The sequence below is a fragment of the Xenopus laevis genome, chromosome 3S (assembly GCF_017654675.1).
Source record: "Xenopus laevis strain J_2021 chromosome 3S, Xenopus_laevis_v10.1, whole genome shotgun sequence".
Lineage (NCBI taxonomy): Eukaryota > Metazoa > Chordata > Amphibia > Anura > Pipidae > Xenopus > Xenopus laevis.
This window is the reverse complement of record NC_054376.1, coordinates 33,649,080-33,672,083: the sequence shown is the minus strand read 5'-3', so window position 1 is coordinate 33,672,083 and position 23,004 is coordinate 33,649,080. Positions and strand designations below refer to the sequence as shown.

Genomic DNA, 23,004 nt, shown 5'->3' with positions numbered 1-23,004 from the left:
TACATCAAATTTTACTCAGTGGTACATAATCCTTTACTTTCAAAACTTTAAGCCAGCTATGAATACAAAACAAATGTATAATTATTAAGAGAGGCAGTCACAGGCCAGTGCTAAGGGAATCAATCCAGTAGAGTTGAATGCAATAAAGCAGTAACTCATGGGATTTTAAAAGGCCAAGAAAAAGATATATCTATACTTCTGCTAAAGCACAGGGTGGTCATTTGGTGGATCTGTCATTTATGTTCAGATATTATGCTCAGACAAGGTAATTTTATACTTGCCCTATTGGTCAAACCTGAAAACTAGTGTCACCAGCACCTTAACAGCAAGTTAAATCTTGTCAAAATCCAAGGAAATCTGAACAAAAAAAAGAGTGTCAAATAATTTCCTATAAGAAGCCTGAAGTCATTTAGCGAATGGACTATTACAGTATGTTCTTAGGAAAAATAGAAACTATTATGTAGTGCCTGCAATCAATGTTATAAATCACCCATATAACTGAATGACATAATCTCACATTTTGTAGCAGATGAAACATTTTATTTATTTCTTTTTAGCCGCCAGTAGCCTAATTCAACGGTGCCTTGGGCCGCCAAGCGTACATTTTGCAGATAACTAGGGAAACAACATTGCATGCCGAAGAAAGATAAAGAGATCACTATGGTCAGTATCTTACTATTTGTTTTTTCTTTCATGGCAAGAGAAAAATGATATTATTCGGGCCGCACTGAAAAGAACATGGCACAATCTGAAAGGAGCTGAAAAAACTGGAATCCCATTGGCAAAAAAAATGTAGATTATGTCAGAGCTATTGTCAGAGAAGAGTAACCCAGAAGATCTACTGGAAATTAAATTGTTACATACTTCACAGAAAACATGTTAGGATCTGTAGAAAACATTGTCCAATAAGAGAGAACTGACACATAGGGCACATTTACCTATGGTTGAATACCGAGGGTTAATTAACCCTCGATATTCGACCGTCGAAGTAAAATCCTTCGACTTCGAATATCGAAGTCGAAGGATTTTGCGATATTCCTACGATCTGACGATCGAAGGAATAATCTTTCGATCGAACAATTAAATCCTTCGAATTTAACAATTCGAAAGATTTTAATCCATCGATCGAAGGATATTCCTTCGATCAGGAAATTGTTAGGAAGCATATGGGGACCTTCCCCATAGGCTAACATTGGCCTCGGTAGGCTTTAGGTGGCGAACTAGGGGGTCGAAGAACTTTTTAAAGAGATAGTACTTCGACTATTGGATAGTCGAACGATTTTTAGTTTGAATCGTTTGATTCGAAGTCGAAGGTCAAAGTAGTCAAAGGTCGAAGTAGCCCATTCGATGGTCGAAGTAGCCATATTCGACCATTCGAAATTCGAACTATTTTTCCTCTATTCCTTCACTCAAACTAAGTAATTGACGGCCGCCCCTAGGCCGCGCGGTCCGACCAGGCGGCTGCGCGGTCCTAGCGCCCACCTCACCTCCCCTTCCCAGCGCGCCGGCGAAAAAAACGCTGGCGCAGCTGCTGTAGTTGAATGGGGACGCACACGTCCCCATAATGCGCTGGGCGGCATGCCGCCCCTATTTTTTTGCCACCCTAGGCCCGGGCCTATGCGGCCTTGCCGCAAATCCGGGCCTGAATGGGCCCCATACTGTATAGTATTGGTTAGCAGTTACTCTTCTGCCAGGACATTAGAATAGTTTTAATCTTGTTTAACAAATACCATTTATATCTCTCCTTTTTTGGCATATAAGTAGTGATGAGTGAATTTTTTCAACAGGCATGGATTCGCCGCGACAAAATAGTCGCCAAGACAATTGTTGGTGAGACAAAAAAACACCCATTGACTTGGACAAAAAAATCACTGAGACAAAAAAAGTCTCCAAGAAAAAAAAAATCACACAGACAAAAAAGTCTCCACAAGAAAAATGCTCAGTAACTTTAATGCATTTGGAGTGAGAAAAATTGTTGTGTGTGTAAAATAAAATGTTGACACCTATTGACTTTTTCAGATTCACTCATCCCTATATATAAGCAGCAAATCTAAGAAATATATTAATACAATTGGATATACTGTAGGTACACAACAAACATATTTAATATATGATTTATATATGATGTACATACCAGTCTGTGCAGATTGCAACATAAAAGGTTGTTGTTTAAACAAAGTTTATATTCCAAGCTATGAAAGTGCCTGTGCACAGCTGTCAATTATTAGGATACACCCTTGTGTTTCACCAAACCCTGAGAAAACTGAACAACTTAGAAAAAAGTATTTAAAACAATGGGGGAATGTAATAAAAACAATTTGCACCATTAAGAATAATAATCCACATCTCACAAAGTAATATTGTTTCGTAAACTGTTATTGCAGCGCGGCGGGGGGCCATGAGGGTCGGGGCCCACCGTGTTTTTTCCCGGTGTCCCACCGGTCCAGTCCAACCCTGTCTAGCACTGTGCTAAGAAAAGGAGAGCTGTTATTTGCAATAAATGTTGCACTTGTATTTCTGACCAGTGCTCTTCTCCACTCACTCAACATTCTGAAAATTACACTGGTACCCACAGGGGAACAAAATTGTCTAACCATTGTGTGGTATAAGTGTCTGTTCTTTCTGTTCTGCTACTTTTAGCTGCTGCGGTCCTCCCCCGATGAACGCACATTCACTGCAGCTTGATGTTTTTCCGATTGTGTTGTTATCTCTTCAGTTTGTTCAAGATTCCTTCTTTTCTTTTTGACACCTGCACAAAATCAGACCTGACCATTTTATCTCCCCATGCAGCTCTTGTTGGCTAGGGAACAGAACACATAATAATGCTTCTGTGATTTTCTGCTGGCAAAATACTATATAAAATGCATATCCCGATGTGGATGACATTCCTGACTATTTGCAAGTTACCTCTCTAAAAAGATTCTGATCTGAACAATGGCTGCAATTATTTGTCTTCCTGAAGAAGAATATTATTATGTTATGAATATGTATTACCTAAAAAAAACAAAGGAATTTTTAGATTAAAGGAAAACTATAGCCCCAATAGGAATACTTAAGTGACAGATATCTGTGTGCTGCCTCAGTTATCACCTGACCAGAAATACTGCAGCTCTAACTGTAACTGGAAGAAGTGTGGAAGCCAAAGACAGAACTTTGTCCTTTCATTATGACCTAACATGTATAATTTGTTTGTGTGCACCATGAATCATAGGATTCCAGGGAGTGGCCCTTATTTCTTAAAACTGCAATTTTCTATTTATGATCCAACATCTTTCAGACATTGAAGGCTTCCCCACCAAAAGAAAATGGATACTTATATGAGGAATTATTGACAGGAGGTTGAGAATGAATGGGGTTAGAGACAGTGGGTAGCCTTAAATAGGCTTAAAGATAAACATCATTCTCTAATTAGTCTTTTCAGGCAAGGTAAGGGGCAGGTGATCCACTTTAAGTCAAGAATAACCAACCTAATGAGTAGACCATACAACTACATTGCACCTGTACCATTGGTACATGAATAAGCCACAGCATTAGAATTCCTGAAAGCTATAGATCCCATTATTACCCCGTACCTACCAGTAAGCAGAAATATATGAAAAGATTACTAAACAACAGTTAAGTTATTGGAAATAACTCTGCCATTTTGCTTTACAATGAACCCAGTATCTGGTTCAGGTAAGTAAACCATGTTATTGTCCATTCATTCCTTTGTTATTACTGTACTGAAAGTAAGGGGTCCTGGCTGTAACCCTTGAATTGCCTAAGGGCTCTTACAGACTAGCGGTTTTACCTGTGCTCGCCTGCGTTTCGCTTTCTTCGGTTCAGCCGCAGGGGAGCGCGTTTCGCTTTCTTCGGTTCAGCCGCAGGGGAGCGCAGGAGTAGACGGACTGAATTATTGTCAATGGGGCTGTACTCACACAAACGCATGTAAGCGCCAAACATAGGTTCGGACGCAGCATGTTGCATTTTACCTGCCTTCGTCGCATACATGCGTCTGTGTGAGTACAGCCCCATTGACAAGAATTCAGTGTGGCTACACCTGCGCACCCCTGCTGCTGAATGGAAGAAAGCACAACGCAGGGGAGCGCAGCTAAAACCACTCATCTGTAAGAGCCATTAGAGTACTAGGAGGATACACAACCTGCAGTCAGTTTTATGCTTTAAAATTCTAAACTTTAACTGTCTCTGCCTTTATTTGTTCTTGCAATATGCATTCCCTAAAATGCCCATCCCTTCCGTATCCTCCCCAGTCTCATATTTCTTGTTTGAACCAAGAGAAAAAAAAATAAACAAGCACTGGAGGATTTCAACACCAGATACGTGAACTATAAAGGTGCTCTGCTTCCAAGCGGTAATGGTTCTTAATGCGCAGTTAATGTGCTTATAATTGCCATGCAGTGGTAGATTTTAGAAACTCTTTTGCTGCCACGACCTCACTAAATAATCTCTTTTGTTTTATTAAGCTTTAGCATTCAGATACACGAAGGAGGTGGGGTACTAGCCCTTAACAGCAAAATCAAAAACACTTATACCTATTCTTGAAAATTTGACTTTACACTTCTTTCTTATAATTTTCATTCTGTCACTTATTTGAAACCCTCTCCACAAAAGATTTAACATCTCTGTTTTTTGAGCGCATTTAAAACTTTTTGTGCAGGTGGATGATAGCAGCCAACTAAAAATAATGACACTGGAAAAGATTTGATTGTAGTGAATGCCCAAGTTCTACTTAATGCTGTTGGTATTGAGTTTGACCACAGTCCTTTTTACATTGTTTTCTATATATATATATATTTTTTTTTTAACTTTCTCTTTATTGATTTTTCACATTTTCATTTACAATAAAGCATTGGAATTTTCAAATTTTCTTTTACATAAAGCATTGGTTTTCCACATCGCCGTTTACCATATAGCCAACATTATACATCCAATAAACCTGTGTTTGTTTTCTATATATTGATAATGGGCGTCCATTGCACTTTTTTTTTCAAAGGGCACTATTTACCCAGCCCTGTGGTTAATGTTCAAAACTAAATATACCCCATTACAGATACTTAGACTGCTGAGATGCTCTCAATACAGTATGTACATAGTTGATGTAAGAAGCCATACATTTGAAATAGGACATGAATGAGGAATATTGGCCATAGTATTGTAATCTGTGTTGGTATGATCCACTCTGTGTTGGTATGATCCACTCTGTGTTGTTGTTCTGGTTACACAGGCAAACCTAGAGCAGCTTCCCTTCTACATGTTTAACCTTGAATATAAATAGAATATATTGCAAGACATTACATATTTTTTTCCAACGTCCTTTTCTTTTTATCATTTACCTTTGTTGACCCTCACTTTCTATGTACCTATTTATTGTTCTGCATCTTTTCCTCTTTAACTTTTTAGTATCGTTCTGGCTTCCTTCTCACATCACCTGCTAACTTACCCTTTGCTCTCCATTTTTCCCTCTCTCTCCATAGTCCCTTCCCTCCTCTCCACTTAATGCACCATTAAGTGCAAATCTTTTATTTTTCTCCTATTCTTCTCAAATTGAATTCTTTTGTCTCCCCTGATTTATAATCCTTGTGCCATACATTTCTCCACCATCCATGTTTTACTTCTATACCACACTGGGTGGCATCCACCTTTGACACTTTATTTATCCTAAATAATTCTCAGTGAAGCTAATCTTTTGTGCCCCAGCTGTGCGAACCGGAGTTCATCTATGGCACTACTCTCCACTTAGTTCAGCTTCAATAGAGTCACTTTTTCTTATGCAATATTTCCATCCCTTTCTTTCACCTGTTACAGCCAAGACACTCATGGATGCTCTCATCCTATCCCGACTAGATCACTGTAACCTTCTACTAATGAGCTCCCTAATTCCCATCTCTCCCTTCTACAGTCTGTATTAAACACTGCTGCCAGAATTCTCCTCCTCTCATCCAAAGGGTACAGGCCCCTCCCCTGCTGAAGTCCTTATCATGGCTTCCCATAAAACAAAGAATAACTTATAAACTCCTCCTCATAATCTTCAAAGCCCTTCCTTCCTCTGCACCTAACTACATCTCATCTCTTGTTTCTCTAAGTTCCTGGCCAAAATCTCCGCTCCTCTCAGAGCAACCGCTTGGTTGCATCCCCACTACTACTGCTGTTTTCCACATCAAAACTTTCAGTCTTGCTGCTCCTTCAATGTCTTTAGAACTAAACTCAAAAACTACCTCTGGGAGCACCTTGATAACACTTGAGCTGGGAACTGGCACTTGTATGACAGTGTCACCTACAATCCTACAGCACTTTAATACCCCTCCCATTTAGACTGTAAGCCCTATGGGGTAGGGTCCTCTATGCTTTTGTCTCCTTGACATTGAGCACTTAATCTGTATTGTAATTATATTTTATATTTATGTGAATTGTATTTCTAATAATACACTTAGGGGCCCATTCACTAAGTTCGAGTGAAGAAATAGAGCAAAAATAGTTTGAATTTCGAATGTTTTTTTTGGCTACTTCGACCATCGAATTGGCTACTTCGACCTTCAACTACGACCTTCGGCTTCGAATTGAACGATTCGAACTAAAAATCATTCGAATATTCGACTATTCGATAATCAAAGTACTGTCTCTTTAAAAATTTCTTCGACCCCTCTAGTTCGCCACCTAAAACCTACCGAGGCCAATGTTAGCCTATGGGGAAGGTCCCCATAGGCTTGCTAACAATTTTCTGATCAAAGGATCATTCTTCGATCGATGGATTAAAATCCTTCGAATCGCTCGATTCAAAGGATTTAATCGTTTGATCGAACGATTACTCCTTCGATCGTTCGATCGAACGAATTGCGCAAAATCCTTCGACTTCGATATTCGAAGTCGAAGGATTTTAATTCGGCAGTCGAATATGAAGGGTAAATTAACCCTCGATATTCGACCCTTGATACATCTGCCCCTTATTGTTACTTATTAATGCAGTGACCCCTTATTTGTTACTACAAATTTATTGTTTTGCTGTACAGTGCTTTGCCCTCAAGGAGCGCTATACAAATAAAAATATACATACATACATATTGAAACAGCTGATAGGGAAATAACAGCCATAGCATCAATTGTATCAATATGTAATCCTTGTCCACACACTGGAAACAATCTCTGCTTGTGTAATTTTCTGGTCATTTAAATAAGGGATTGGTAAATGTACTTGTGCAATAAGAACATCATAATTGATGCACATTTCAGCAAAACAGGGCCGATTATTGAACCCCCCCGAGCACTTCATTAATCAACAAAGTAAAGGTAAATGCAGTAATTTCAAAATACACTTCCCATCATTATTTAGCTCTTCGACAGAGAATTATTGCACTGCAATCATACAAGTTTTAATTGAAGCAAACCAATGTTTGGATTTTCTAATGAGAGAGTTTTAATAGTGAGCAGCGTACTAGATTTAGGTCATTGTGACAATTTGTCAGCTATCACAGTATTAAATTGCCAAAGAAATCTTTGATCCAATGTTATATCCTCCTGTGGGTGGTAATTAGCACTGGTTAGCTACAAAAAATCTTGAAGAAAGTAATGTGTTTTACATTTCTGGTATATCATAGAGAACTTAGTATATGCATTGATAGTTAAAATGTCCTCACCCCTGACCAGCTGATCTATTCTTAAAAAAAACCCTGAAACTTAGGATAATATCACTGGGTATTTAGATACAAGGTAATGTAATAAGAAAATCACAAAAGAACAGGGGTCCCCAGGCACTTAGGGATTCCACAAGATACGTATCTCCAGTGGCCCATAATGTTTCATGCCCCTGGGCCCCATGATTATGTGTCCTGGGGCCATGAAATGCATAGGTCTACTGGAGTTACTGATCTGTAATTTTTACTAAACATTTTTTTACTTTGATTTTTGTGGCCCATGGGGCCTGGGTGACCCCTGTTCTCTTTTTGTTGGTTTATCTGCTCCCTGAGTTGAATTTCTATGGCCAGTGTTCTTGGGTCACCTCTCCAAACCTGGTGAGTGCTTTTAAAGAGTGGTTCCCTGTGTCCCTTTATTAAAATTATTTTTTCATTATCAGTGTAATTCGTTAATTAAAAGTGGTGTTGCTATTTATGTCCATATAGTGCATTTCTTTATTCACTTTAATTTCACAGGGGGCTAGTGAAGGTAAAATAATGAAACTGATTGGTTACTATGGGTTACAGCATTGGCACAAACAGTTATGAGCTGCACCATTTGTTTAACTTTTTACTTCATTCAAATAAAAGGGTTGGAGGAAATCTTATTTCACATTAACGCAATAAATATAGAAGGATTGCCAGGCAAGAAGGCATGTGCCTCCCCAAAATATCGCCATGACTCCCTTGGGACTTCTCGTCTACAGAAACGCATAAGCAAAATATTTACTGCAGCAATAAAGAGTCATTACTGGTAAAATACTGTAGCACTGTAAATTCCCCCCAGCTATTAAGCAGAGAATCGCTTACAATAGGAACATGATCATATGGATACTGAAGGTTAAATCCTTAGCCATTAGCAATCTTAAATAATTAAAGGGAACAATAATACCTTGAGGCATTGGATTCACTAGCCTTTGTCTCGGTGACATATCTTGCTCCCTGAAGGAATAAGAGTCGTTTAAATGGCTAAACATACTAAATAGGACTGGTTCTTCAGCAGTGCTTGTCTCTAGGGGGATTTCCAGGTCATCTAATAAAACTGTTGTTGTACAGAACATTAATTCAGATAAAGTCCCAAATTAACAAGTGATTGGTAAGCTTTATACTAGTAAAACAAGTGCTAAAATAGCCAGTGGGTGTCTGTCCAGTTCAAAAGCATTGGGCTTAACGCATTTAAATGGCCTTCTATTGACCATCTGGCTTATGATGTGTCAGAAATATGAAAAGTAAACAATGTATATCATTGTATACACTCAGAACAGTTAGCAGCTGACCTTGTGAGTCAATGGGGTAATTTAATGTAAGACTCCTTGTCTAGTAACTACCGTGAATTAACTTTTTCACTTGTCATTTAAGTTTCATGAACACGAAAACACATTTTTAAACTGTTTTTATAAAATGTCCCGTTTCTAGCTTGGTTGTCCCCATTTTCCCCTAGATTGTGTATTTCAAAACTCTGAAGTAGTTTTAGGCATAGTCAGTTACCACTCTTATAGTACAGTCTTTTATAAAGGTAGCATGTCACCCATAAAACATGTTAGGACTCCTGCACTTTGGAATAAGAAAGAAAATAGAACCACAAATAACTGGAAACATAATTTTAGAAAAAGCATGTCAATAGGTGGAAAGTAAAATTGACATGTGGTTTACAAAGTGGTTTACAAAATCTGTGTACTAAATATATTTTTCAGTTCAAAAATACGTAGATTATTATATTTATTTATTTATTTGGATTGTATAGTCCCTTTAGATTTAAAAGGCATAAACAGCACTATACTGTTAAAACCCTATAAATCTCAGTATACAATGGGAGACGAACAACGTTGCTTCCAGGAAATAATATTTAACCAATACTCACACCATCCAAAATTGCAGGATTCTAAAAGACAATTATTTTTCTGTTATGAATCATTATAAATATTGTTATTAACAGAAGTGAATAATGTATAAAATATAGTATTGAATAGCATAATATATGATGGACTAAGCCCAGCAAGCCACACTTAGAATGAAAAATATACTAAGTATCAGTTTGGGTATATAAGTATAGCGCAGCACGAGGTTCAGTTGAGAAATATAGATTTGAGTTAAAGTTGTAAATTAATTCTACCTTAGAGCCATGGGGGATTATGAGGTAAGGACATTTAGATTATTTATAACAGAAACATTGTACTTCAGCGTAGGTTGCATCTCCACCTCTATGATTTGTGTACCGACATGTGCACCAAAATATTTGTATGCAATTAGAATAACATTTCTGCTCAAATAATTGGCCGATATCTCTGTGACCCCAATGTTGAGTGATTTTAGCAAAGTGTCCGGGAATTGAGCAAACAATACTGAAGTAGGGATGTAGCGAACCGCCGCCGATGTGTTCGCGAACGCCGTTCGCGAACACCGGCATAATTTGCGAACTGTTCGCGAACTGTTCGCGAACTTCGATCATCCGAAAATCGTTCGATTCGAACGATCGAAGGATTTTAATCGTTCGATCGAACGATTTTCGTTCGAATCGAACGAAAATCGTTCGATTTTAGCGATCGAATGGTCGAATGGGCGACCGATTTTGACGCGAACGCCTATTGGCGAACGTCGCGCGACGTTCGCGAACTTGCGGCGGACGCGAACAGTCGAAGTTCGCGCGAACTAGTTCGCCGGCGAACAGTTCGCTACATCCCTATACTGAAGTAGAACACAACCAAGTTATGGTTGCCATGGAGGATTTGCTGTGCGGGATCTGCATCTCCCAAGGGAGCAAATGGAGCTGACTAATTAGCAGATGAGCTGGCACTGAGCCACTCTTGACAGCAAGTTTATGCATGGGAGCAGGATGCATGATTTCAAGAGACAAGTTTGAAAGGCCAGTGATAGGCTGGTGAATAATACAGAGGAAGGCTTGCTCTCCCCAGTCTTCTGGCAGCATAGACGTGTCAGTGAAATGTTGTCATTGTTCCTATCAGTTCTTCACCTTGACAGTGTAGGGGCTACCATCTATGTTGAAGACTTTTGCAGAGTAAGCATATCCTGGCCATAAAAATAAGCATTATACTGCCAGGCAAATGTCCTACTTCCCACTTTATTAAAGTTATTAAGAAGGCAGTTTTTTAAGAACAATTAATAAAACACTGAAAAACAAAGACCATATTTTGCTGGCCTGTAGTTTAAAATCCTTCAATAGTTATATGCAGGGCACTTCTGTTGATTCATTTAATATCAAAAGTAAGATTAGTACATGAAGTGCCTACAGGTACATCTGTCTGAATCACTCCTTTTCCATTTACATGGCTGTGCTTTAAAACCTATTGGGTGTGGTTTGGCCTTAATTGTCTTCTAAGTAAATGGAAATTTTAGCAGTGATTCTGGGCCCTCATTCTTTGCTTTGCTTTGTACACCATTGTGAGTGGCAGCTCTGCAACCAAGGCTTTTTTGTGCTGATCAGATAAACCCTACACTGATGAGCCTAGATAAAGGGTAACACTGGTCTGGTTGGGAATGAGATCAGCATACTGCCATGGCTGTACTTTAAAACCCAGTGGGTGACGTTAATCTTGAGGCTATTTCATGTAAATGGGAATTTTAGGAGCAATCCTGAGCAATTCTCCCAGAATCCCTCCTGCTTTGCAAACAAATGAAAAAGAACCTCTCCCCAAACAAAGTGTTATTTTGTGGACTATTTTAGCTGGTGGTTGTAATGGTTAACCTGGCTCTTAATGGGTTGCTGGTGCCTCATGCTTTCAAATAACGCCAGAAAGTTATAAAAGGTTTTCCAAGTGGCAGTGGGCTAGATGTAACAATGCTCTACTCAGGTTTTACAGGTTCTGATTTTAGGAAATTAAACCAATTTACAGTATATCTTGTAAAAGATTTTAAAAGATTTACCTGTATTTGGCACTACTAAGCGTCCTCCTTGATGGCCAAAATGTCCACTGGCTCTCATTTCTGGCTTGGATGAAATAGATGAGAGATTCTGGATGTAGGGCAGTTTGTTCCTGCTATGCAATGTCCCAAAACACCTGTTATTACCATGAGGAAATGACCCAGAAATTGTCTTTCCATGGAAATCAGGCCTTTCAGTTACTCCCAGAGACACCATGAAGGAACTCTGAACTTTCACCTTGATGTCTGTAAGAGGGTTAAATATTGAAGACTCTGTTATCAGCTCTTTGTCCATTGGATCTTGAAAGCAGATTGGGCCACTATAGGTTCTGCTCACTGTTAGATCAGGCTGGAGAGACGAATTCAGAAGAAGAGAGTTACCTGCAAGAAGGAGGCAGACATGAAGGCACTAATAAAAATTACTTAACTAAAACCAGTAAAGCATTGCTCCTTATGTAAATATGATTGTCAGCTGCTATGTTATAAGCCTCATTAATTATTATCACTCATTTATAATGCACCAGAATATTCTGCAGTGGAGGTGAACACAATCAGAAAAATAATTAATAGTGATTGGCGAATCGGACCCATTTCGCTTTGCTGAAAATTCGTGAAACGACAAAAAATTAACAAAATACTTTGAAGTGTATGGGCTACAATTTTTTTTACTTGCAGCAAATTTCGCTCATCACTAAAAATATATATGAAAACCGAAAAAGCACCATTGGAGTTAAATTGTCCCAGGACTCCTGCTTTCTCCTGGGAATGCAACAGTTGATGTACTTTTGTTTGAGGAGGGGTCTATGTTTTCATTTTTATCCTTTGCCTCAAGGCTTTCTGAAGCATAATATTTTATTTATTCTTCCACATTGCTATAGAAAGTCATGTAACAAGCTTATTTTCTTAATGAGGGATCACTGTTCTCTTTCCCTAAGTGGTATTTTGCATCCTATGCATAATTCTCTTGCATTGCTAACTAGAAAACATCTGGTATTGGGAGAGGGAAATAGAACGTTGTGGCGCTGCTCAGAAGTTTGCTTAAAGCTTGATTCCTCTCTATAGCATTATTAAGGTGTATTCAAGGTTACAAGCAAAATCCAGTTCAGCTACATCTTCTCTCACCTTCTCCCTAACTGTGGAAGAACAAAAAGACGAGAAAACAGATCATGGTTAGTTTTGATGAAATGTTTGCCAATCCACAGGGAAATGTAGTGTTTGATCTGAAACTTCAGCTAAACTATCAAAAACTTAGTCGTCTTTTACAACCAAAGTTTTCTAGATCAATATTCACTTTTCATTTTCAAACAAACATTGCTGTCTCATTAAGATACAACCACAATTCTTCAAGACACTAATTAAAATACTAGTTTAACTTAAACCAAAAATAATGTATTTTATTCCTTTACATATCTATCAGTTGCTACATTCTCTACTTCTGTTAGTGAAATAAAGTGCAATTTTCCTTATCTCTGTTCTTTACATCCACCCTTACTTCATATCCTGACCCATATTCTTTAAAGAGCTTCCTCTTGTCCCCTCTGAAGTATAATGTGACACTCAAGAGAAGTAAGTTGTTCTGAATTCAAGAAACTGATCCTTAATCTTATTTCCTTAATGTTTTTTATGGTTCCTCCAAGTGGCTCATCAGACAACACTCAACAGATACTTTAGTTTAAATTGCTCCATCTGCAGCTTGTAGTCATGCAAGTAACATGCTCGAAACGTTTATTAAAAAAATGCATTTTCTATATGATTACCCTGAATGTTTAGGGACCTTCTTTTTTTTTAAAGGGATACCTTTTCCACATAGTTTGTTTATACAAGTTTAACAGGGCTGTTAAACTTGAGGTTTGGTTAACATATAACCATGTACTGTAAATTTCATTGGTTTGTTTGTTTTGCTCCAGGAATATTGTGCATACATAGTAACATAGGTTGAAGAAAAAGATAATTTTTATGGTTAAGTGTAAGTTGGCTAACTGCTCCTAAGGAAGGCTGTATGTATATGTGTATATATATATATATATATATATATATATATATATATATATATATATATATATATATATATATATTTATTCACAGTCCATGAAAGCACTCACAGCAGACGCCATCCAGCGTGTATCAAAAGATTATTTATTGGTGCATGGTGTATCGACGCGTTTCGGCTCACCTGGAGCCGTTGTCAGGATAATGACAGGAAGTGTAGCACATCATTATATCATCCCCTGAACCAATCAGGGTCAATCCCTCATTAGAAAATCACATGTGTGAATCATTCATTCATAAGAAGTACATATATTAAAAGTGATAGTGCTCATCTCAAGTGTGAACTGTGAACATAATTACTAGGTCTCCATCCAAACTCTGTGTGTTCAGACATCAAGTAAAATTTTTTGTGAACATATAAAAACTTAGTAAAAACCTTTCAAAACATTTCTCAAAAAGACCGGCTAAGGGTTGCGCTGTGTGTATGGAGGTGTGTTTAATCACGTGACCAGCGCTTATCCGGAGGATCGATATACCTGGCCGTTTCAATTCAGTGGAGGAATTACTGCTACTGGCGAGTATACACGCCAGCGATATCGGTGGAATAGGGGTACGCGTCTCTACTGGTCCATGTGGTTAAACTCGCCGGATCGGTAACTGACACTCTGCATAAGATTGGCGCGTGTGTGCGCCTGACCACAGGAGTGAGTAGGCGCATTCATACTTTTCACTTGTTGGCCTGATACGTACCTGGGTGAGATGCTCTGATACGGGGAAAATTCTGGCACAGGACCTAATCAATTGTGACAATAAATCAGCTGTGGGACAGTGGCTACTGCTAAGACCAATGGAGGATAGTGTGACAAGCTTCCAGGTGGATGCCACGCGGGAGTTCGCTTTTACGCGAATGCGACTCGCATCCTCTTTACTGACTCCACTGCTGTATTACATGCTGGTAAGTTACCAAGAGACATATTTAATCAATTAAGCACTCTCAGAAAAAGGGAAATTGATTTTTTATTACATGGCTCGTATTTATCTGACTATTACAGGCAGCGTAAGATTCCAAGGGGCTTTAGAGTTCGCAATACCCCGACAGTGGGGCGTTCAAATGCTGAATTTTGCAGCCGCTGGTGTGGCATACTTAATAAGTGCTCCCTGGATCTTATGTTGCTTGTGATTGAGGAGTCAGGGAAGGAGTTGAAAAAAGTGCGTGCAGAGATTAACGAGTTAGAGAATCAATCATTGCCAATTTTAAAATCTGACCAGTCGACTAATTGGCTACAGAAAATAGATAATTGTGTACAACAATATAGACAAGAGCTGATTGCTTTCAAACAAGCCAAGGTTATTAAAGTTGACCAAGATTATAAGGATCGAAGGGTCTATGGTTGGTTGATTGGAAGGCCTGCCATAATAGGAAGGGAGAGGCGTAAATATAGGAGACCTAGGAATCTGTCCACTGTTGACAGCTCTGGGGATTCTCCATCCTCAGATTGTGACACTTCACAGGCAGTCACACCATGTGCCACCCAGGCCCTAGCCTCTTCGGGGGGAACATCACAGGTTCCTTTTTTAGGGGGCGCAAAAGACAAAGGAAACATATCAGGAGGGGCGGTGGGGGTCCGCAAAGGCAGGCCACCAAGGAAACCGACACCGTAATATTTAATTTAAGTAGGCATGTGCTTACACAGGGCGAGGCGTCCCTATTATCACGGGGGCTTTCTTTTATTCCTGTCAATAATAATGATGCGTTTAATCTTGAAGTGGATCTTTTTAGATTTCAATGCAAATTAAAATTGAAGGATCACTTTAAAAATAATGAAACTACATTGACAGAGAGATTCCGCCCTGTAAGCACATTTGATCCACCAAATACTGCTGTTTCGATTAAAACATACTGTGGTATGGTACAAAATGAATGTTCTAAGTTAATAGATCACCCTGATAAATATTATTCTAATCTGACACAAATGGAGAGAGATGGGATTTAGACATTACAGAATGATAAAGATTTAATTATACGACCAGCAGATAAGGGTGGATCAATAGTCCTACTGGATCGATCATATTACAGACAGGAACTTTTACAACAGCTATCTAATGATGAGGTGTATGAAAGACTTCCCGCTGATCCAACCGAGCGTTTCAAGGTACAACTCGATACGCTATTGACGATGGCTAACACTATGGGGTGGATCAGTGAAAAGTGTTTCCGATTTCTCACCACTGAATATCCGAAACGACCTTTAATATACACACTACCAAAGGTGCACAAGCACCAGACTGAGCCTCCAGGTCGGCCTATTATCTCAGCAAGGGATTCCCTATTTTCTAATGTGGCAAAGTTTTTGGATAGTTATTTACAACCTGCATGTACTAAGATGCCCTCCTATATTGCGGATACCTCCTCACTACTGGGGACACTACGACAGATGGGGCCCTTGCCTGATAATGCCATATTTGCTACACTAGATGTATGCAGCCTTTATACGATCATCCCCACTGATGATGGGATAGCTGCTTGCAGGGAGGCACTTTGCAAAAACCACAAGGGCAATCCGCCCATTGATTTTTTGTGTACGTTATTACGAATGTTGCTGACATGTAACTATTTTCGTTTTGAACAGACGTATTACTTACAGAAGACCGGCACGGCGATGGGATCTAATGTGGCCCCCTCCTATGCTAATTTGTTTATGGATCATTTTGAGAGTACATATATTTACCCCAAATACACTGAACAGCTCCTACTATATTGTAGATATATCGATGATATCCTTATAATTTGGCGAGAGGGCCACATTGGAATCCAGACCTTTGCTGCCTAGTTGAATGAATTATCTACGCCTGTTAAATTTACTCTTACATATGATAGGGACAGTGTGGAATTTTTAGATGTACGAATTTTCCGTACCACTAGTGGAGTGGGCACCTCCTTATTTCGGAAAAATACTGACCGGAATACGGTTTTACATGCACATAGCTTCCATTCTCCTTGTATTCTCAAATCTGTACCCTATACTCAGTTTCTGAGTGTTTAGGATTAATACTGACTTGGTGACAGCTAAACAGCAAGCATTAGAAATGAGGGATCGATTTCTTGAGAGGGGCTATCAACTTGATTTTCTTAATGCCGAACTTGAGAGGGCGTCTAAGATGCCTGTACAGGATGGAAATACCAATAAAAAGGCGACACGGAAGGTGGAAAGGATGGTCTTTATTACCGATTATACACCTGTGAGTCGGAGTATTAATACTGTGGTTAAGAGACACTGGCCAATTCTTCAGATGGATGCGAATTTGCCTTTTACTAACATGCCAGCACCGATATGTGCATATCGCAGAGGTAGGTCCTTAAGAGACCTGTTAATGGTGACTGACCTATATACTGAGAAGGCGAATACATGGCTCAGACCAAATAGAACTGGTTGTCACAGATGTGTGGGCTGAATGACATGTGGTTGTTTAATAACTGGTGAAAGTTTTGCACATCCAAACAGCGGTAAACGCTACAGAATTCCATTTAGGTTGACCTGTACCTCGGATTTTGTCATATACTGTATAATATGCCCATGTGGCCTCTATTATGTTGGAAAATGTACAACCACATTCCGCATTCGCATGAATAATCATCGCTCTGTCATACGTGCGGCCTTGGCGACTGGTAAGGCTGATACCCCCTTGGCTAGACACTTTATGACATGCAAACATCCTCTGCCATCTTTACGTGCAATACTCATTGACCACATTCCGCCACTACGTAGAGGTGGGGATAGGCCCAAACTTTTATTACAAAAGGAAGCTAAGTGGATGCGAATTCTTGATACAGTGGCCCCGAGAGGTCTAAATGAAATGTACTCGTTGGCATGCTTTATTTGATCTGTAATTTATAGTAAATGATTGGTTTGTTGGATGGTTAAGATGTAATACTCAGTATGCCCTGAAGGATTAATATAACTATGAAGAGGTGACAGTAGAAGCTATGATTACATATTAGTGTATATGGAGATGGCCCTGATCCTGCCAGTGTTTGGGCTTGCAATTTTTTCCCATTTTTTCCCAATTTTTCCCATTTTTTCCTATTTTTCCCCCCTTTTCTTCTCCCATTTCCCTTTATCTACAATGTGTTCAGATGTATACTGTTTAAAGTTTGGCTGGCAATGTTAATTGCTTAACGGATAGTTAACCGCTTAATAGATAGCTTTTTGATCTATTTCTATGAGACATTGTGGATAGTAATGTGTGTTAATTAGGGATGTAGCGAACCGCCGCCGATGTGTTCGCGAACGCCGTTCGCGAACACCGGCATAATTTGCGAACTGTTCGCGAACTGTTCGCGAACTTCGATCATCCGAAAATCGTTCGATTCGAACGATCGAAGGATTTTAATCGTTCGATCGAACGATTTTCGTTCGAATCGAACGAAAATCGTTCGATTTTAGCGATCGAATGGTCGAATGGGCGACCGATTTTGACGCGAACGCCTATTGGCGAACGTCGCGCGACGTTCGCGAACTTGCGGCGGACGCGAACAGTCGAAGTTCGCGCGAACTAGTTCGCCGGCGAACAGTTCGCTACATCCCTAGTGTTAATATGAAAAATTCACTATAGGGATTTTTTGAAAAAATTTTTTGAGGTAATTTTAAAAAAGGAAATTTTTTTTAGAAAAGTTAGTCAGAAAAGGTCTTTTTGAGAAATGTTTTGAAAGGTTTTTACTAAGTTTTTATATGTTCACAAAAATTTTTACTTGATGTCTGAACACACAGAGTTTGGATGGAGACCTAGTAATTATGTTCACAGTTCACACTTGAGATGAGCACTATCACTTTTAATATATGTACTTCTTATGAATGAATGATTCACACATGTGATTTTCTAATGAGGGATTGACCCTGATTGGTTCAGGGGATGATATAATGATGTGCTACACTTCCTGTCATTATCCTGACGATGGCTCCAGGTGAGCCGAAACGCGTCGATACACCATGCACCAATAAATAATCTTTTGATACACGCTGGATGGCATCTGCTGTGAGTGCTTTCATGGACTGTGAATAAATAAATAAGTATTGATTGGTTAGCACCCAGCAAGTGACCAAGTGAATGGTGAGTGCCGATTATCTTTCTATATATATATATATATATATATATATATATATATATATATATATATATATATATATATATATATATATATATATATATATATATATATATATATATATCCCTTGCCACAGAGGGGTAAATATTCCTTTCTGCCTCCAACACAATCAAACCAACTTTATACTGAGAGCTAATTTCAATTATTCCTGTATTTTCTTACTTGCTAAAAAGCCATCCAACTCCATCAACTCCAACTGATTCAGGGAAAGAATTCCACAACTTCACAGCCCTCACTGCAAATCATATTTTACAAATATTAAGATGGAACCTCGAAACGCAATGGATGCTGTCATGTCAGGTGGAAGGACCTACTTAGTATGGTGAAGACCCTTTTAGTGCAATGGCACACAATGAAATTTGAGGTATTTTGGGTTCTCAAGAATTTAATAGCTCCTCAGACTGGCTTCAAAATACCTAGAATTGCAACCAATTAATAATCGTCTAAAGGTGGTGGCAATCACTTGAATCTGTGGGTGCAGTTGTCGCTTGGAATTCCCTGACCAGCAAGTGCACAACCAGATACATGTGGTTTCCACTGAAAGATAATGAATTCATCTGGGCATTTTGTCACTTGCCCATAGAGTTATTTAATGCCAGGGCAGAAAAAGTCCTCAATGACTTAGACTCAATAGTGTGCTATTTGCTTAGACAAAGGGTGACTGATCCTCAGAAACATTAAAGATAGCCTTTCTGAGCATAGCAATGGCCAAGGCTTCCCATTTGGCAAGACATGTCCCCATTTTTATACTATAAAAGTAAAAATGGGGGCATGTGGCAAACATTGGACTTTGTACAAAAGTCTGAAGAAAGAAAGAAAGAAAGAAAGAAAGATGTTTTCTCCCTTTATCCAGCTATAGAAGTTGTACCACACTAGTTCAGCTCCTTTATTTATCTATGGAAACCGTATCATATCATGGATCTGCAACCTGTCGCTCTCCAGCTGTTACAGAACTAAGCCTCACATCACCAGGGACTCTGTAAACTGTGTAGCAGCTCCACAACAGATGGGGTGTCACTCTTTGAACATATCTGCTGTAGTAAATAAACCACCTCTAAATGAAACAAAAGAATATGTTTTTTATGTTTTGCTTTTTTCAGGCAGATAAGTAACTACAATTATCAATTAAGGATACATGATAAAAGACTCTAATAACAGAGTAAAGGCTACATTAGTCTATTATTTATTATTTCAAATGATCAAACGCCAAATCCATGCCACATGAAAGCCATCTCTAGAGGAGCACTTAAAAGCATAAACAGTCAGGTAAAGGACGGGATAGAAAAGCTTTTGTATTGTATGTATTGTGTGTATATTAGATGAACTGAGCATAAAACCCATTTTCTCATTTGTCAATTGATTTTCATTAAAGGTGAGTTGCCTGCCACAGACACTAATTTTATATATAGTTACTTCCAATGTACCTACAGTTCATGGCAACATCAATAACCCATAAAGACCACATCATCAACACATTTTGTCTAACCTGTACTGGCGAATTTGCGCTCTGGCGAATGGACGTAACTACGCAAATTCACTAAGATGTGGATTTTACTGAATGTTACCTCTTGCGCCAGAGCCTTCGCCACCTTAGACCAGGCGAAGTGCAATAGAGTAGATAGGAGTTCTTCCTAGGATAGGAGTTTGTCCTGACGAATCTACGCCTGGCGAAGTGTTTCGCTGTGAGCGAAGATGTCGCTGGCGAATTTTCGAAGGTTAGTGAACTTGCCCCTAAGAGATTAAAGTGCTGAATATGCAAGTAGCACTATATGATGTTTCAAATGAGTGAGGCCTTCATGTTGCTTATGATAAGCAAATAAGCAAATACGACCATTGTGAAAAAAGATTGGCAGACAGATAAAAGCTATTTCTGAAACCAGTTTCACTTCAAAATTTCCTGTCACTTCCTGGTCCTGCCGAGCAGAGAAGAAGCTGAAAAAAACAAATTACCTACACACTGAGAAGCTGAACAGCACAAAGGCTGCAGCTTAAGGAAGGGAGGGGTTTTTGTTTTCAAAGGCAGATAAGGAACTTTAAACAAATTGCCCAGTTCATATTGGGAGGGGAGTAGGAAATAAAACTATTATCATAGCAAAACTTAAGAAAATATGATATTTTTAAAGAAAAGGCAGAAAACATTTATTAATTGTGCTAATTTTTAGCAGATACATTTTTGGGTGTATACTGTCCCTTTTTAATAAGTACTATAGAAATTCTTATATGAAAACTAAAAAGAAACAAAGCCTACAATAAAGCTGTAGGTGTATGGAATCACTATATTGCACATTCATCCATTGTTTTTAGATATGTACACAGACCATTTAATCACCGTGGATACTTAATTCTGCATGGATGTTTAAATTCCCAAACCACTGAAAATGCCTTCTCAGAGCAGACCTGTAATGAGGTCCCCTTGTGTGCCATAATCTCCAAATATCACCTTAAATGGGCTTCAGGCTAAACCCTCAGCCAAAAATATCTTGTCCTGTATATATTTATATTCAAGATTATGCCCACAATGTTAGATTCTTTGGAAGACCTTAGAGGGCCCATCTTGACAATAGCCTGCAGCCAATATCCAATGAATTATTAATGTCCTTGGTAGTCTGAAAATGTCATATTTGTACAGTGACGTAACTAGACGGGGACGGGCCCTGATGCAGGACGTGCAGCCGTGCCCCCACCCCCCCTCCATACACGTTTTTTTTTGCCTGGAATCAGCGGGGACCCTGAGAGGGGTGCGGGCCCTGGCCCAATTGCTCCCCCGGTAGCCCCAAGTGTTACAAGATTTATCCAATTGATTGCCTCTTGTTTCATGTGTATTTTCTATAAAGCATCAGGCCTTTCCCCGTTCAAGGAAAAAGTCATTTTTTCCAGAACCCATAACTCAGCCAATAGTCTAAATAACTGTACAAACTTCCCATGTAGTGCATGCATTTTCAGCCTTCATGAGCCCAATGTAGTACAATAATGGAGTTCTTTAAGCACAGCTATGGCTGCAATGATTATAGGCATATTACAAAAGCAGGCTACTGTCTGCATACTGTGAAAAAGCAATTTTAGTGATGGAGCTGCAAAGTAGATTAATTTCATCAATGAGGAATATAAACTGGCACCAGTGTAAAGTACATTTCCATCACAAAGCCCACATTTTTCTTTCAAGCCATTGTAGAACATTTATAGTTATGGGTGTAGACTACTTTTGCCATTGAATTACACATACTGTATATTACGTCAATATAGTAGTCCAGATCATTTTAGCAAAATTCTTCGTGCGGAACAGGGAACGGTGGAGCAAATAATTCACAGACAAAATCAATGCTAAATGTAATTTCATTTTGTTGTACAAAAATTGCCTCTCGTACTAGAGCACAAGATTGTATAATCTGACGCCAGGTATGTGGTTACGGAAAAGCATGCAAGTTTAATTATTGGATTGCCATCCCCTGGCAGCAGGATTGGATATTAGAGTTGTTAGAACTCATTTGAATATAAGAGACAATCACATATGAGGATGAGGCTTCTTTTTCTGGATTTTGTTAATAAAAAGAAGGGACTGTGATAACCTGGCTGTCTAGGAAAGCCCTTTTGTGGGAATATCAGTAGCACCTTGACATGGATCTTATCCTTTGATCCCTTAGTGCCTCCCTAGGGTTATATATTACTTTCGGCAAGCAGAGATATTCTTTCTTTTTGACATATTTCAGAGTTTATCCCAATATAGAACGGTTGATACACACACTGTAAATGTTCAGGAGGGAAAAGGGACGGCAACCAACTCAAGGTCGCAAAACACTAACCTTGTCGGACAGTTTTGAAATTGAAGGTCTGAAAGCCTCCTGTCAAGGCAGACGAATCAATAACATCCACGCCATACTCGCTCTGGCTCCTTCTGTACAAAGTAATTCCTACCACCAGCACAGCAACAGCGATGATGGCTGCTCCCAGACCAGAGTACAGGGCAATGTCACTAGCATTCTCAGCACCTACACAAACACAGACACAAAAGAAGGAAGGGGGAAAAAAGTCAGATTACTTTAAATGAAACCGATCATTGAAATCCACAGACCAGTGCGGGATTAAAGCAGCCAGCAAATGCATGGAAATCAATATGCTGTAAACGGAATTCTCTTTAAGTCACTAGAATGAATGCATCTTGTAAGAAGTCATTTAATTATAAGAAATACTATAGACCCCATTTACAAAATGAGCAAAGTGCAAAAAATGGGAGAAAAGTACCAGTGGGTCATTTATTGATGCCTAGGACAGGTGCAATATCATGTCCCTTCAAGCTCATTTAACAAG

The 23,004-nt window shown here is 39.0% G+C and overlaps 1 protein-coding gene across 1 annotated transcript in view; it reads right to left on the bottom strand.

Moving 5' to 3' along the window:
• The window catches only part of unc5d.S (unc-5 netrin receptor D S homeolog), a 301,388-nt gene that overhangs the window by 78,725 nt on the left and 199,659 nt on the right, over window positions 1-23,004 (bottom strand). Inside the window, exons 9-10 of the mRNA XM_041587754.1 lie at window positions 22,500-22,685; window positions 11,550-11,927 (exon numbers count right to left, since the gene is read on the bottom strand). Coding sequence (XP_041443688.1) covers window positions 11,550-11,927; window positions 22,500-22,685 — 564 coding nt within the window. The remainder of the gene's footprint in view (window positions 1-11,549; window positions 11,928-22,499; window positions 22,686-23,004) is intronic.